This window comes from Syngnathus scovelli, chromosome 12, assembly GCF_024217435.2.
Source record: "Syngnathus scovelli strain Florida chromosome 12, RoL_Ssco_1.2, whole genome shotgun sequence".
Lineage (NCBI taxonomy): Eukaryota > Metazoa > Chordata > Actinopteri > Syngnathiformes > Syngnathidae > Syngnathus > Syngnathus scovelli.
This window is the reverse complement of record NC_090858.1, coordinates 11,147,569-11,162,558: the sequence shown is the minus strand read 5'-3', so window position 1 is coordinate 11,162,558 and position 14,990 is coordinate 11,147,569. Positions and strand designations below refer to the sequence as shown.

Genomic DNA, 14,990 nt, shown 5'->3' with positions numbered 1-14,990 from the left:
TTAAATAGCCGAGGGATGCGGACAAGTCAATGTCTTGCACTTTCATTGTTTAAATACATACGGGGAAGGGATTTCCATTAGGTTGACCAGCTAGCTGCTAGCAACTAGTCAGCTGCTAGTATTTGAGCTAATGATCACCTCGTGACGTTCAGCAACTTGCTCGTTTTGACTTTGGACTGTGCGCAGGATGGCTTCACCCCTCTGGCAGTGGCCCTCCAGCAGGGCCACGACCAAGTGGTCTCCTTGCTTCTGGAGAACGACACCAAGGGCAAAGTGCGTCTGCCCGCCCTGCACATCGCCGCCCGTAAGGACGACACTAAGGCCGCCGCACTGCTCCTCCAGAATGACCACAACGCCGACGTGGAGTCCAAGGTGAGGCACCCACGTTTGACAGTTTGTGTGTTGTTGATTTTTTTTATGACTTGCAACCACTTTTGAGGAACTTCTTAAGTTCTCCGCTCACAATGGAGGCCCTTGTCGTTTTCCTCACTAACTCCGCATTCTCTCCTCTTTTGGCTGACTTTGTAGATGATGAATAGAACAACAGAGGTACTCCTCAACTCTGTACATAAAGTCTCTCCATCTCAGCTCATAACTAGTCTGAAAAAAAAGAAACCTCCCCCAAAACAGTCCCCTCAATTTACTGCAGTTTTGAAGCCCCTTTGCCCCACTCCTTGTTTCCATGTAACGCCATCCTTCTCCTCTTCCATGTCTTCACTCATGTTAGCAGATAGTCTCGCAAAAAGACTAGACTGGATCAATGGCGCATGTTTTGCTGCCTTTTGGCTGTACTTTGGGGTATTGAAGCTCTCCTTAATGGTTTCATGGTGCCCTAAAATGGAAGCTTCGGCTGTAATTTTGGGGCGAAAAGATTTGAGTCTCAAAATTGACTTAATTGTCATAATTCCGCGACCCATGAAACTGATTAATATGATAACCAGTATGTGGAGCATGTAGAGCGGTTATCAGCAGTAGCTTGCCCTCAACCCGCATGGCAACAGATGATGTTAGTTGATGCTAGGCTCAGCTTTACATTTGGTGTGTGAATGCTGAGAGAAGAGCATTTACACCAAATGCCGTGAAAGCCCTTCTTCAAAGTGCCATGTTTATTCATATTTGAACCACGACTGCAAACTTGCCCTTTTTTTTTTTTGGTGCTAATCTGTACACTGACAAAAAGAAAATCTCCTGACACCAGTTTCACTGATGAACATAGAATTGGGTGGACATGATAGGATCCATAAAAATCTCAAGTTATGAACACTAAGTCAACCATTTTAGGTTTAGGACAGCCATGTTGGAATGAATTCCAGTGCTCGAATGTTGACAAATTCCTACTGGGGAGTTGGGAAATAATAAGGCCCAAAAAGAAGCGGCCATCCTAGACAACTAAATTAAAGTCTAGATTTTATGGTGTCCAAATTTGGTTTGTTGCAGCTTTAATTTGTCTCGTTATATTTGAGCTTGCATTTACCCCTCATAATGCCAATGCTGTTGAAGAGAATGTGCAGGTTTTTCAGAGCAAAGGATCGTCAGCTTGGCCCGCTTTCTGATCTGTTCCTAATTATTGGAATCCCACAAGAGGGTTTGTTCACACGGGACCTGCCAATTCCTTTGACGTTCTAACAATTCATTTGCGTCTTTGGCATTTTTGGCTTTGGCGACTCTCAGCGTTCACACACAATTTCCAAGGGAAATGCAAATTGGAGTTGCTAAAAGCATTTTGCATGGTACCAGAATAGCTTTGCTGCTATGTTAACACCGGCCTTGTTAATTTGGCACTCCGATGTCTTTGTGTGGAAACTTATCCAAAAATTGTAAAGAAAAAAAGAGAAGAATGTTTTGATACGGTCTGTTTGAATTCAAATAATTATTTTATTTTTCTTTGCCTCCATTGTTTGAACAAGATATTCGTCAGCAAACACCTCCTTTCCCCTGGATTATCAGTAATGTGGAATGATTACACAGCACTCACGGAGCTGTTGTGTCATTTGGACAGCTGTCGTTCACTAAGCCAGGAAATGACTCATATTCACGATGTTGTGTTCATTTGCAGGGTCAGTTTAGGCATCTCAACCAAACATCTAAATTAGATTTCACCTTGTCAAACATTTACACTATGATGTATATTAAAGTACAGTTGCAGTATACATATATCTTGTTAATTGTTGGCACAGATTTGTGTTTTTTCAAGATTTGTATTACAATGTGTTTTCACTTTTGTTTGTGTGTGTGTTCCAATCAGAGTGGCTTCACCCCACTACACATCGCAGCCCACTATGGCAACATTAACGTGGCCACGCTGCTTTTGAACCGAGGGGCCGCTGTGGACTTCATGGCCAGAGTGAGTTTAGTGTGACCTCTGCTGTCTGGAAAGTGAACTGCATCCCGCCTCCGTCCATCAATCAAGATGCCTCATGAATGAATGAAATGGTTTACCCTCGAAAATTACAAGATACATACTGAAAGCAAGAGGGTTTAGTCATAGTTAAACATAACTTAATCATAGTTTACAGCCTAATGAAATTAAAAAAAACACAAAAGTGGGTTGAACTCCAGTTCCAAAATATACTAAATAAATTTGGTATGAATATATATTTTTAGGAGATGCAAATTTGACATGAGTTTAGCGGAGTCAGCAAAGGTCCACAATTACATCAGCTAATGTCTGGAGGTGTGTGCCGCTTTCTGGCATTAATCACATGTTGTATCCATAGAAGGAGGAAGCCTGCAGATGGGAATAGCAGCACTTGTGTCGTTATCATAGTCATTAAGCGCCACGCAATGTTTGTTTTTGTGACTCGCTAATAATGAACCATTGTTTCTTGTAGTACTAATTTGCCATGGTCTCTTTCCCTGTCTTCAGAATGACATCACGCCCCTCCACGTGGCCTCGAAAAGGGGCAACAGCAACATGGTCAAGCTGCTACTAGACCGAGGCTCCAAAATAGACGCCAAGACCAAGGTAACAACATGATTCTTGTCATAACGGGAGACCGGTGATGTTTCATCAAGTCCCACTGTGGGGTTTTTTAACACAGATGTGGGGATGCATTCAAAAACACCAACCATCATATTTAATAACCCTTCATCGGGCATTTGTATTGTAAAAATCACCTTTCTGACCCCAGTGAAACATTTTTGTTCATTGCCAAACCTAACGTTATCATTCAATGTGTAGTAATATGAATTCAGTATAATATACAGTACTTTATTTGTCTTTAATTAAAGTTGTGGCTTGACATCAGCGGCAGCGCTAGATGGTGGCCATTGGTGGCTGTGGCCATCTTCCAAAAATAACCTTACAGCTTTTTAATACCACTTCCTGTTTAAGGTTACTGTCAAGCTAAACATGAAATTGAGAATTATGTGTATTTTATTGGAAAAAAAACCCAAACAACTTTGATTTACTGTCAGCTAGCTTGATGCTAGCATCATCCTGCTAACCCCCCCCCCCTGTTCTATTGGCAGGACGGTCTGACTCCGCTTCACTGTGGGGCGAGAAGCGGTCATGCACAGGTGGTGGAAATCCTGCTGGACAGAGGCGCTCCCATCTTGTCCAAGACTAAGGTAGCAGCGGCTCCGGGAAGGTTTCAAAGATTCGCAGTAGAATTTGTTTTCCAGCTCATGGGCAGCTGTATACCAAATTACAGTGGTACCTTGACTTGTGTGTTTTTCAAGTTGCTCACTTGATTTGTCACCTTGCAAATAGGAATTTTACACATAAGAATGAACTTCACAAAATTTGACTGTGAGATGGTGGCAGTGAACAGGTGGTCTGTGCTTAAACACTTCCGATACAAACAAGTTACGCAACAATAGTTATCAACTGTACACAAAATAATCTGCGAATCATCAGGACCACGAACAAAATTCCTTTGTGTTTGGTTTTATAATTCAAGGTACCACTGTCCGTTTGTGAGATTTGTCCAGTTTCCACCTTGTCAGTAACAGTCAGTAGCAGTGAATGAATTAGCTCTCTTCACCATACCTTTCCAGTCACATAGCAGCGCTTTTATTGTTGCCGTGGCGACGTGGTGTGGCACTGTCCCCGGCCACATCCGTCCGACCTGAACTCACCGCATCCACTTTGACCTGGCGGGACCACCAATGTAACCGCGTAGACATTGTTGTAATGCCCTCGTTATAACAATGCTCCCGCAGCCTCCCGATCGACTCCCTTCACAGTCACCTGATGTCTACCTGACTGACTTGCTGTCCGTCTGTCTGTCCATCCGTCTATGTTTCCGTGTTTCTCTCTCTTTCGCTTCCCCCCCTGTCGCTTCCTCTCCATCCCACCTCAGAACGGCCTGTCGCCACTCCACATGGCCACTCAGGGCGACCACCTGAACTGCGTGCAGCTGTTGCTGCAGCACGACGTGCCGGTGGATGACGTCACCAACGACTACCTGACAGCGCTGCACGTGGCCGCCCACTGCGGGCACTACAAGGTGGCTAAGCTCATCGTGGACAAGAAGGCCAACCCCAACGCCAAGGCCCTGGTAGGACGGGGGAGGGGTCGACTTGGAAGCGCTATTGTAAATTAGCATAATTAGCTTCATTCCTGAGACAGCCATTGTACCAGATCTCTTCCGATTGTGAGAATTCTCGTGGTTGGATACTCGCTAAGCCTTTTGATTTCTCCACAGAACGGTTTCACCCCGCTTCACATCGCCTGCAAGAAGAACAGAGTAAAAGTGATGGAGCTGCTGCTGAAGCACGGAGCGTCCATCCAGGCTGTAACCGAGGTGCTGCTCACGTGTCTTTAGTCATTTCTAACAGACATCAAAGTTGAAGTGGTTATGTATATTCTCAAGCTTACTTGCACATGTTTCTTTGCAGTCTGGCCTGACACCAATCCACGTGGCAGCCTTCATGGGTCACGAGAACATCGTCCACGCGCTCACCCATCACGGAGCTTCACCCAACACCACTAATGTGGTGAGAGAATCCTCACTGCATTGTTCTCTGTTGAAAAAGTGTGTGGCTTTTTTGCTCAAAATCCGACCGTTGTCCTCTAGAGGGGCGAGACGGCGCTCCACATGGCAGCCAGGGCAGGCCAGGCCGACGTGGTTCGGTACCTGCTCAAGAACGGGGCCAAAGTGGAGACCAAGTCCAAGGTGCGCACTTTTTTTCATATCACAAAAACCTGTCATTTGAAGACTTGCTGTAAAGTCGAGCATTCAAATCAAATTCAATTTCAGGATGACCAGACGGCGCTGCACATCTCCAGTCGTCTGGGCAAGGTGGACATCGTGCAGCAGCTGCTGCAGTGCGGCGCCTCGGCCAACGCCGCCACCACCTCAGGCTACACGCCGCTGCACCTGGCAGCCCGCGAAGGCCATCAGGATGTCGCCACCATGCTCCTGGAGAACGGAGCCTCTCTGGCTTCCTCCACAAAGGTAAAAAAAAAATATGTTAGAGCTACGAGAACATTCAGTTTTTCCTCTGTTGGGGTCTTTCCCATGAGTATTTTCCCAATTGGCGAATTCCACTGAGGGAGGTCATAAGCTGTGAAGGACATTTTTTAATGGAAGTGGTTTCCGTGTGTGTGTGTGGGCAATGTTGCTTAGGGGGGCTTTTCGTGAAGGTGACCTCTGTCAGTGGAGCAGATTAATGGAGGGTAAACCCCTTGGTGTGCACACACTCAATTACACAGTAACACACACACGCATACACACATTATCTTTCGGGACATCACTCGAGTCAGCCGTTCCAAGGAAATTATGTCAGCGTCAAACGGCCATCTTTGCATTATTCATGTCAGTGATTGCAAAGCTTGACACAATTTTCATATCCAGATGTTTGTCATTTGAAATTTGGAGTTACAGTAGAAGTAGGAAAATAGGTCAGGTGCTTCACAACCCGCTGGGGTTCCACATTACTTTGGAAAAAATATCTGCACCTTAATCAAGTGTACATGAAGAAGTACAGCACTGGTAGCTTTTCAAAATAAGACAACACGAAATTGTTTTTTTTAAATATTTCAAATGCACTTTCCAGCTAAATCTGACTTTTATGGTGTTGTACGTCCCAACAGAAAGGCTTCAGTCCGCTCCACGTGGCCGCCAAATACGGCAAGATGGAGGTAGCCAGTCTGCTCCTGCAGAAGAGGGCTGCGCCTGACGCTGCTGGCAAGGTGAGGAGTCTATTAAAAAAAGAAAGACCAAAAAACGAGTTAGAGGCCACTAAGGCTCTCTTTGGGGAGTCTTCTTCATGAGTGATGAATTGGTCAAAATCTGTTAGCATTTAGCGGCACATAATATCAGCCAATCATGATAATTCACGATGCTACTATTTAACGACTCAGCAATTTTTTCGTTTACGAGATTTTCCTCCCACGTTGAACTCTGGTCGAAAATACCACAGATTATTTTTCTCTCCCATCGTCAAAGTGTTGAGCACATTCCGGCGTGATGCAGCACACACACACGGTGACTCAGTCAAGCTCACTGTCGAGCGTGTGGAATGCTGCGTGGGCGTCGTCCAAAAATGTGGGGAAGCATCATTGAACTGTGGGCCGTTGTTATGATGAGGAAAGGAGGAGTCGCCCATTTTGACATATGAGAACCTCATTTGAATTGATGATCATGCAGTCAATCATTCATCTGTCTTCTGCTGAGTGTTCTGATTTCTTCTCAATGTTTGCATGAACCCACACGACCTACACAAAAGTCTTCAACTGTGCCATGTGTCTTTTCTGGCTCCTGTCACGTTTGTGCATGTCTCCATTCAGTCCTATCTATTAATCTGCTGCTGTGTGTGTGCGTGCTTGTGGGCCATTTCAGAGCGGGCTAACGCCGCTGCATGTAGCCGCTCACTACGATAATCAGAGAGTAGCCCTGCTGTTGCTGGATCAGGGAGCTTCCCCGCACGCCGCCGCCAAGGTACACGCATCACGCAACTGTGACGGGAGGGGCCGCTGTGTGTGTCCGTATCGCATCCAAATCACATCGCTCTCATTTCTTCCATTCGTAATGCGCATTAGCTCACGTTTGTGCTTGTTGCTGATGGTGATGTGTCGTCAAGTCACCTCATCCAAGTCCACCTATATCCGTGTCATTAAAAATGTAGCCTAAAATCCATTTAGCTTTTAAATAATGCTGGGCCTCACAACATGTAAAAGTTCAACAAAGTCAGTTCCCACATAGTAGAGCTGATCACGCCAACTCTGCGTTTCTCTCTCTTCGCCAGAACGGCTACACGCCGCTACATATTGCCGCCAAGAAGAACCAGATGGACATCGGCACCACGCTGCTGGAGTACGGCGCCGACACCAACGCGATGACGCGGCAGGGCATCAGCCCCATCCACCTGGCGGCACAGGAGGGCAGCGTGGACCTGGTGTCACTGCTGCTAGCCAAGAGCGCTGCCGTCAACATTTGCAACAAGGTAACGTCACTCAACAAGTGTGTTTATCATGTCATGTGGAAAAGGAGAGCCACGGTCTCAAATGAAGTTTTTTTGGACCAACAGTTTTCTCAAGTGTATTCATTCCTATTGTGCCTGTCTTTGTGCCACCGCCAGAGCGGACTCACACCGCTCCACTTAGCGGCTCAGGAGGACAAAGTCAACGTTGCGGAAGTCCTCCTCAACCACGGCGCTGACGTCAACGCGCAAACCAAGGTACGGGCTTTCTGCCAGCGTGCACACGGCAGATGCTCGAAGTAACGCCTGCGGTTCAATAAAAGTCTCTGGGGTTCTCACAGATGGACTACACGCCGCTGCATGTGGCTTGTCACTACGGCAACGCCAAGATGGCAAACTTCCTGCTCCAGAATCATGCCAAAATCAATGGCAAAACCAAGGTGGAAAAAAATAAATATGACAAAGTTGTGTTTTGTTGATGTCTTCATGCCGTGTGTCTTTTGCCACCGCAGAATGGTTACACACCGCTGCATCAGGCGGCTCAGCAGGGCCACACGCACATCATCAACCTCCTGGTCCAACGTGGCGCCTCAGCCAACGAGCTCACCGCGGTTAGTCCCAGAGCTCCGTCGCAGCTCCATTCTTTTCTTTTCTGTGTCACTGTCTGACCAACTTCCTGTGTGTTTCTCGCACAGAATGGGAACACGGCACTTGCCATCGCCCGTCGCCTTGGTTACATCTCGGTGGTGGACACACTGAGGCCTGTGACAGACGAAAACCTGAATACTGCGGTGAGACGCATCAAGAAGAAGATATTTTGTAATATTTATGAATTAAGGAATTTCAAATTTAAAAACAAACCTGCTATGCTAGATAAAAGTCATTATTGTCAAAGGACTCAGGGACACAAATTTACTGTTGACCAGTTTAATTAGTGCTTCAATACTTTGTCTACGTAACAATAAACTGAGTTATTGAAACAAAGTATTAAAGTATAATGTTTGACCGTCAGCTGGCTAGCTATGGTAATATTTGGCCGGCGAACGCCATGCACCAAGTTGAGCTTGCAAACTTGAATTGAAAAGGCAAACTAGCTTAGCGCTAGCTAGGATGAAGCTAATAGATGGATTTAAAATGGGGCCAAAAAGGGGAAAAAATATTTGTTTTACAAAATCGTGTGTTTTGTATCATGTATTTTGCTTCTTACGATTACTTTCCCTCTAATATTAACAGAGTGCAGCCGAAAAACACAAAATCAACGTCCCGGAAACCATGAACGAATTCCTGGACATGTCAGATGACGAAGGTAAGCTAACAACAGTTTTTTGTTTCGTTTCCTGCACGGCATGATTGTACTGTCATAGAAAATGTGCCTTGTTGTGATGTGTTAACACGTGTGCATGTGTCACGGCATGCATTCAAATCTCACAGTTTGGGCCAATGTGCCTGAAAGTCTGGAGGAGGAGTCCATGTCAGATGACGATGAAGGTATCGGCTCATTAGGTTGCCGTCAAAACCGCTCTGGTTGTGGCTTTGCTTTGTTGTGTGTGGTTGTTCTTTTTTTTTAAATTTGACTTTTCTTTTCACGGTACTCACAACAAACATGTATGTCTCAATACTTTTGTCCGTATAGTGTATTATAACATCTACCTCCCAGATTTGACGCTAGTTTTGCTCCCAACGTGAACTCCTGCTGACTTATTCTGAAAGTCCGTTGCTCTCCTTGCAGACTCACAGCACGCATGTTATTTCCCACTCAAAGCTCCTTTGTTTTGTTTTTTTATCTCTATCTAACCATCCTGCGTTTTTGTTGCATTGGAGATGTTCTAAAGTGCCGCAAAGGCCTTGCCAAATATCAACAACAACAAGAGCGAGATGCTTGGGTCTCCTGAGCTTTGTTTCCTTTTGTAAAATTGATGAGCTGCTTTGCGGATGTGTTGCCTTGACAACAGTTGTGTGCGTGGGGTTGTACGTAGTGTCAACCGATAGGGGACATGACAGATATGAGTCGGGACTGGATAGACTGAAGACTTGTACAATGATTCATAGGTGGTGTGCTTGTGTAGAGGAGAGAGTGGATGTAAAGAGTCGCTTTAATCCTTCTGGGTTAGATGGCCAATCTTGTTATGCTGCAGGCTGGTCACAATCCGTGTGTAGGCTCTCACTGCTTCTAAATACGTGATGTGCATCACACATTGCACAATTGGACGCTTGTGCAAAGTTTGCAACTTGTTCACTTCCTCGCGTCGGTTTCAATTGGGTTCCTCCCTCTTTTGCCAAAACTTGGCATTTGTGGGTTTTGGCCAGAACTCCTCCGCCGTCGAAGAAGAGATGACCGTTAGTGCTTGTTTGTGGTCGACAGGTTCTTGGTGCGTCAGAAAAGACGTTTGCGGAGACCAGTGTCACCTCTTTAAAGCCTACGAGATGAGCTTTTCTTAAGGGATTTAACTCGGGACTTTGCAGACGTCAGATGTCACCGGACTTTACGCGTTCTTCTCCCAGTGTACCAAAAGACGAATTATTTTTGGAAGACTTTTTCACCGTTTAAAGGAAACTTCCCTTGATATTTAAAATGACTTGCAAACTCTAAATAAAAAGGAATTATGGCTGCGTCGGAGAACAGTAAGTCAACTCAAAATTGAATGATATAGTCACTGTAAGCGTGTCGTAACCGTATCACAACGTTTATTGAATACGGTGTGTACATTTGAGATTTTATCGTTGCATGTTAAGAGAAGAAAATGACTAATGATGCGGAAAAACAATGTCTTTTGAAAGTCGTTTCTCTGAACTGGACAGTGGGTAGTTAAGTTAGACAATAGCAGCCAGTCTCAGCAGGAAGCGAAAGTCCACAAAATATAAAAATGACGTTCGACTTGAAAGATTGTACGAAACGAACAGTGGCACAAAAATGTTCGTCTCGCGTTAACATGTCTCACATGACCGCAAAGGTGACTTAATTTTTTGGTAGTATATCATCCAAAACGTCCAAACGATTACACGTAGTATGTCGACGCAAACGGGCAAAAATAATTCAATATGAACTTTAACTAATTTCATTTGCGTTCTTCTTTAAAGTGTCGGCGAATTCATGGTCAATTTTTTTTTCTAATGATAAATATTATTGTTAGGTTTTATTGTGAAATATCAGACCGGAAACGCAACGAGTGGTGCTCTAGCAGAACTTGAGTACGATTGGAGTGCGGCACTCGCGAAGGCGAGAGGGGAGGGGCTGCGGTGAACGAGCGCACTGTTTGCGGGGCTGCGCGGTGCACAAGCACCATCCAGCTATGAGGGAGAAAGCCAAGCACGGTAGCCGCGCGGCCCGTTTCGTGGAGCGGCGTGTCATCGTCCACCGGTCCGCCGATCGAGGTGCGATGTGGTGTTGCTTCACTTTTCTGCTCACCTTGTCGTTTGTGCCTTGGGGTTGTTGGTGACTCTGCTGTCAGGGAGAGGGTAGAGAGTGACTCTGGATGTAAATGGATCTATCTATTTGATATGTGTTTTTTATGTTGTAATGTTTACTGTCCATTGCATGGTCTTGGGTGCTTTAACATCAAACAAGAACAAAGTTGCAGTAGGCCCTGCAGATGCATTCAGCAATAAATGGTGCAGATAAATGTCCTGAGGCCTCCAGTATGATTAAAAAATGATAAGGGACTACTTTCTGGTTTAAACATTTCACGGCGCTATTGCCATCTCTCCGTCAGGTGAGGATGCCATAACCTGCGACACGGACAAGTACCTGCGGCCCCAGGACCTCAAAGAGTTGGGGGATGACTCCCTCCCTCAGGAGGGCTACATGGGCTTCAGCATCGGTGCCCGCTCGGCCAGGTAGGCATCGATTTGTCATTTGCTAAGATGAACATGCAGGAGAAGAAGAATGGATAAAACATTACATCACTGCTTGGTGCACATAGCAAATGTATGACACCTGGTGGAACAGTGTGCACTGGTACATTGTTGGAAAGTTGCCATCTAATGATCGGAACCGCTAAAATGATTCAGCATTTTTTTCACGTGGCCTCATTCAATTGCGGAGTTTAAAAGTTGCCCCAATTAGAGCAATAAACGAGCTGAATACTGTTTCCTGTGGGCTGCTCCTCGATCCTAAATCAGAAGAAACGCTGCAGTGAAAAACACCACTGACATAGTGTGGATGGTTAGAGTGATCAAAACAAATCGGGGCAAGAAGTGGATTACAGATCTGAGTTTGGAAAACACTTTTGTTACGTGTAAACAAGGCTTTGGGGGCGCAACCGGAAATAGTTCTGAGCCACAGGATTTGGTACACTTGCACAGTAATGAGATGCAATGCATATGCTGTGATGTGCAACTGCACTGCATCATGATTGTGTTTGGCAACAGCCTCATTAGTTGTAAAATCATTTCGTGCCGACTAAAATTGGTGTTGATGATCACATGTGCAAAAAAAAATACCCCTAATTATCACTGTGGCTCTAAGGTTACCACTATTTTTCATACCAATGTGATTTTGTCAGATTGTGCAGGCCTACCTCAATTTCATTTTGTTAAAATGTAAACTTCATGATAAATCCGTCTTACATGCTCTGTTGTTGAATTGATTGACTAAAGTATGAAGAACTTTTTTCCTTTCTGTGCCTTCCACACTGCCAACACACATTTAGGTTTCTCTGACTTTGCTTGACATTCTCCTATCTTTTCTTTCCCCTGCACCTCAACTTTTGCTCTAGCCCTAGAATAAGGTAAGACGAGAATCTTGTCGTAGGAGTCTTTAGTTGTGAATGGCGTCCCGTATCACCCTCTCACACAAATCCCCTTAACGCCAACCGAGAGCTTCCCTCCCATGTCCCCCAGTGTTTGTTTGTGGTAGTTTTGTCCCTATTTTGCAATGTTGTGATGATCTTATTCCCCCTCACTTGTTTACCTGATTCATCATCCGTGCTGGAAAAAAAAGCTGCATTAACTGTTTTACCCGAACCTTTTTGAGTTTTGCACACTCATCCTATAATGTCGACGTGGCTTTCTTTCAAGCGGCAACTTCCAGGGACATAAGTTAAGGGCAAGAATTGTTTCAGTTTTTTTTTTTTTTTTTTTGCGGCTCTGGTCGGGGCAGTCAGTCGCTTTTCGATGCAGTTTGACTTGTAGCTACCATCTGTTAGCAGCTTAGCGGCAGTGTAGCAGGCTAGCTAAAGCTTTTCCAATCCCATTAACTTTCCTCTCGCCCCTGTAGAGCCGGATTACTATTATCATGGTGTCGAAATCGATGGCCTTTCTTTGCCTTTTCTTACGTGACTTTGACACCGGCAGTGTTTTGCTAGACATACCGTAATAGAGTGTGGCGACTAGTGAAATAGTGTCTGAAAGAGAAACAGAGGGGACCTTGTTGAAAGGCAGCCAAGCTGTAAACAAAGTCGCAAGTCGCACAGGTCATAAATCAGTGAATAAGCCGCGGCAGTCACCAGGACTCCGGATTTTTGGTTCAATATTCCGCACCGATGTTAACATAACTCATCCTATGCCCATTGTCGTTCATAAGTAGCGTCATAAAGAATGGCTCGTAATTTGTCAACTTGGCGGGAAATTGTTCAGTGAAGCTTCAAGGGAGGAAAGGAGACAGATTGGTTAGTGGCAAGATGAATGCAAAAAGGTTGGAAGGAGAGATGCTTGAAGTGGCTGAGAGGACGGAAAAGTGGTGGGACTGGCAGCTGAATGAACGCAGCCTCGTTCTGTAGAAAGAAACGGACGGAAGCGGGAGAGAGGCAGGTGATGTGACACTCTGGATACCGATTGAACAACTTGAAAGGAAGGACGACCCTTTGAACGGATGTTGGCTCGGGAGACTTCCAACTGGGAATTGCCACTGTGTCCATTTAGGCAGCTCAGAGTTGCTGGGTAACGCGACCGTGAAGAAAAGCTCTTCTCTGTGCCCAACTGCGCCCCCGCTCGACATGCTGAGCTCTGCATTTTCCTCCTCCCCGGACCCCTGTCACAAATGACCGGCTTAGTTGTTTGTCTTTTCAGACACATAAAACTCTCTATGGTCTTATGTTTTAAAACAAAGCCGTGGTATTTATTCACTGTCACTTTATTGTCCAATTCGATACCCACATTTCAAACTGAGGCCCAGCAGGATGAGGTTTACAAGGACCACTGGGACCAAACACTGTAACCTCTGTTCTTTCTGTAAAAGTTTGAAGTTTGGTGCCATCCAGGATTTGATTTCCTCCATACAGGACAAAGTAGCCTTAAGGAGAAAGTGTCCTTTTTGCTTAATGGGACATACATTTGACTGTTGTCTGCATAGCAGTGAAAGGAAATGCTATTCTTCCTTAAAATGGAATCCAGGGGCAGGAAATAAAACAGCAGGGACCCCAAAGTTGAACCCTGTGGTACACCATACGGCAGAAAAACAGTGTGTGACTCAAAACAGCCAAAGTGAACACTAAATGTTGTGTCTGCAGAATTGTAATAGTCATTTTGCAGCATGAAAGAAAAATATTTCATTAGATAATAAAAATGTCCTTTCCTTAGTTCGCAATAACATCAATATGGCAATATCTATCACAGGTTTTTCCAATATCATGCAGCCCTTGTAGTAGTAGTAGTAGTTGTAGTAGTAGTAGTAGTGGCAGTTGTAGTAGTTGTGGTATTTCCATCCCTGAATAACCTGCCTCTCCAGAATCTCATCTCTCTTTTCGCCTCCTTCTAATTTACCATTCTGGACACTCTCCGTCCATTTTGATGAAAACAAAAAACATGTTCCCTGGAGGTTGCATGCAATAACGTAATTCCTTGCTTTTTGTCCTGTGTTGTGTTTCCCTGATGCCGGTCGCTTATTGTTGCCCCACGGCGCTGGCTCGGGTGGTAACATTTAGCCTCCGCTCCTTCAGTTCGGATAGGTCCAACACCCTCAACCGGAGCTCCTTTGCCCGTGACAGCATGATGATCGAGGAGATCTTGGCCCCCACCAAGGATACGGTAAAGCAAACAATTCTATATATTCCGCTTAGTTTTGCCTATTGTTCAGCTGCAGAGGATGTATGTAGCACTTAGAATTTGGACTTTCTGCTAACACAAGAATAGTGCATCATCTCATCTTCCGTCTGTTATTTTTTGGAAAATCCCAGGGCACACTGCAGGGCTCCCTCCCCATGCCACTGTTCTTTTGGTGGTCAGGAGCTAAACCAGAAACTGTAAACCTCTCAGATTATAAACAGCGGCAGCGATGTAGCTTGCTAGTTAAGTGATGACATCACCCAAGAGCCCAAAATATAAACTCAACATGATTGACCACCTTTACAATATAAGCTTGAAAATAATTTATTCAACGCTAGTCCAATCACATCTAATACACAAAGTGTTATTTCGTGTGGTTTGATTGTAAACCCAGTGTCATTTTAATTGTAAAGCAAACATAATTTGTGATAAAGTGACTGACTCTTCATTCTTCCTGAAGCTTCAGAGTGTCTGTAAAGACATTTCCTACCTGGTCGACCCACTAAATAAGGTATCAAAATAATAATACGTTCATGCCATTATTTGCAGGTCTCCCATGTTCATTCTTCGCTCACCCATGCTTGTTTCTGTCACACACATTATCATGTGCTGATGCATCTGAATGAATTGGAATATTGTTT

General features: G+C 44.9%; 1 protein-coding gene across 48 annotated transcripts in view; it reads left to right on the top strand.

The window, feature by feature from the left end:
- Positions 1–14,990, top strand: part of LOC125978903 (ankyrin-3) — a 69,066-nt gene that overhangs the window by 32,438 nt on the left and 21,638 nt on the right. For 23 of the 48 annotated variants that reach the window (XM_049736771.2, XM_049736770.2, XM_049736772.2 and 20 more), the window contains 22 exons: positions 187–372; positions 529–549; positions 2,246–2,344; positions 2,867–2,965; positions 3,472–3,570; positions 4,305–4,502; positions 4,650–4,748; positions 4,843–4,941; positions 5,022–5,120; positions 5,205–5,402; positions 6,041–6,139; positions 6,789–6,887; positions 7,195–7,392; positions 7,528–7,626; positions 7,710–7,808; positions 7,881–7,979; positions 8,064–8,159; positions 8,602–8,674; positions 8,800–8,856; positions 11,079–11,202; positions 14,229–14,331; positions 14,810–14,860. In XM_049736771.2, coding sequence (XP_049592728.1) covers positions 187–372; positions 529–549; positions 2,246–2,344; positions 2,867–2,965; positions 3,472–3,570; positions 4,305–4,502; positions 4,650–4,748; positions 4,843–4,941; positions 5,022–5,120; positions 5,205–5,402; positions 6,041–6,139; positions 6,789–6,887; positions 7,195–7,392; positions 7,528–7,626; positions 7,710–7,808; positions 7,881–7,979; positions 8,064–8,159; positions 8,602–8,674; positions 8,800–8,856; positions 11,079–11,202; positions 14,229–14,331; positions 14,810–14,860 — 2,394 coding nt within the window. Of the gene's footprint in view, positions 1–186; positions 373–528; positions 550–2,245; positions 2,345–2,866; positions 2,966–3,471; positions 3,571–4,304; positions 4,503–4,649; positions 4,749–4,842; positions 4,942–5,021; positions 5,121–5,204; positions 5,403–6,040; positions 6,140–6,788; positions 6,888–7,194; positions 7,393–7,527; positions 7,627–7,709; positions 7,809–7,880; positions 7,980–8,063; positions 8,160–8,601; positions 8,675–8,799; positions 8,857–9,127; positions 9,991–10,052; positions 10,741–11,078; positions 11,203–12,083; positions 12,096–14,228; positions 14,332–14,809; positions 14,861–14,990 lie in introns of those variants that run through there. The other 25 variants (XM_049736794.2, XM_049736790.2, XM_049736813.2 and 22 more) reach the window with 21 other exon arrangements.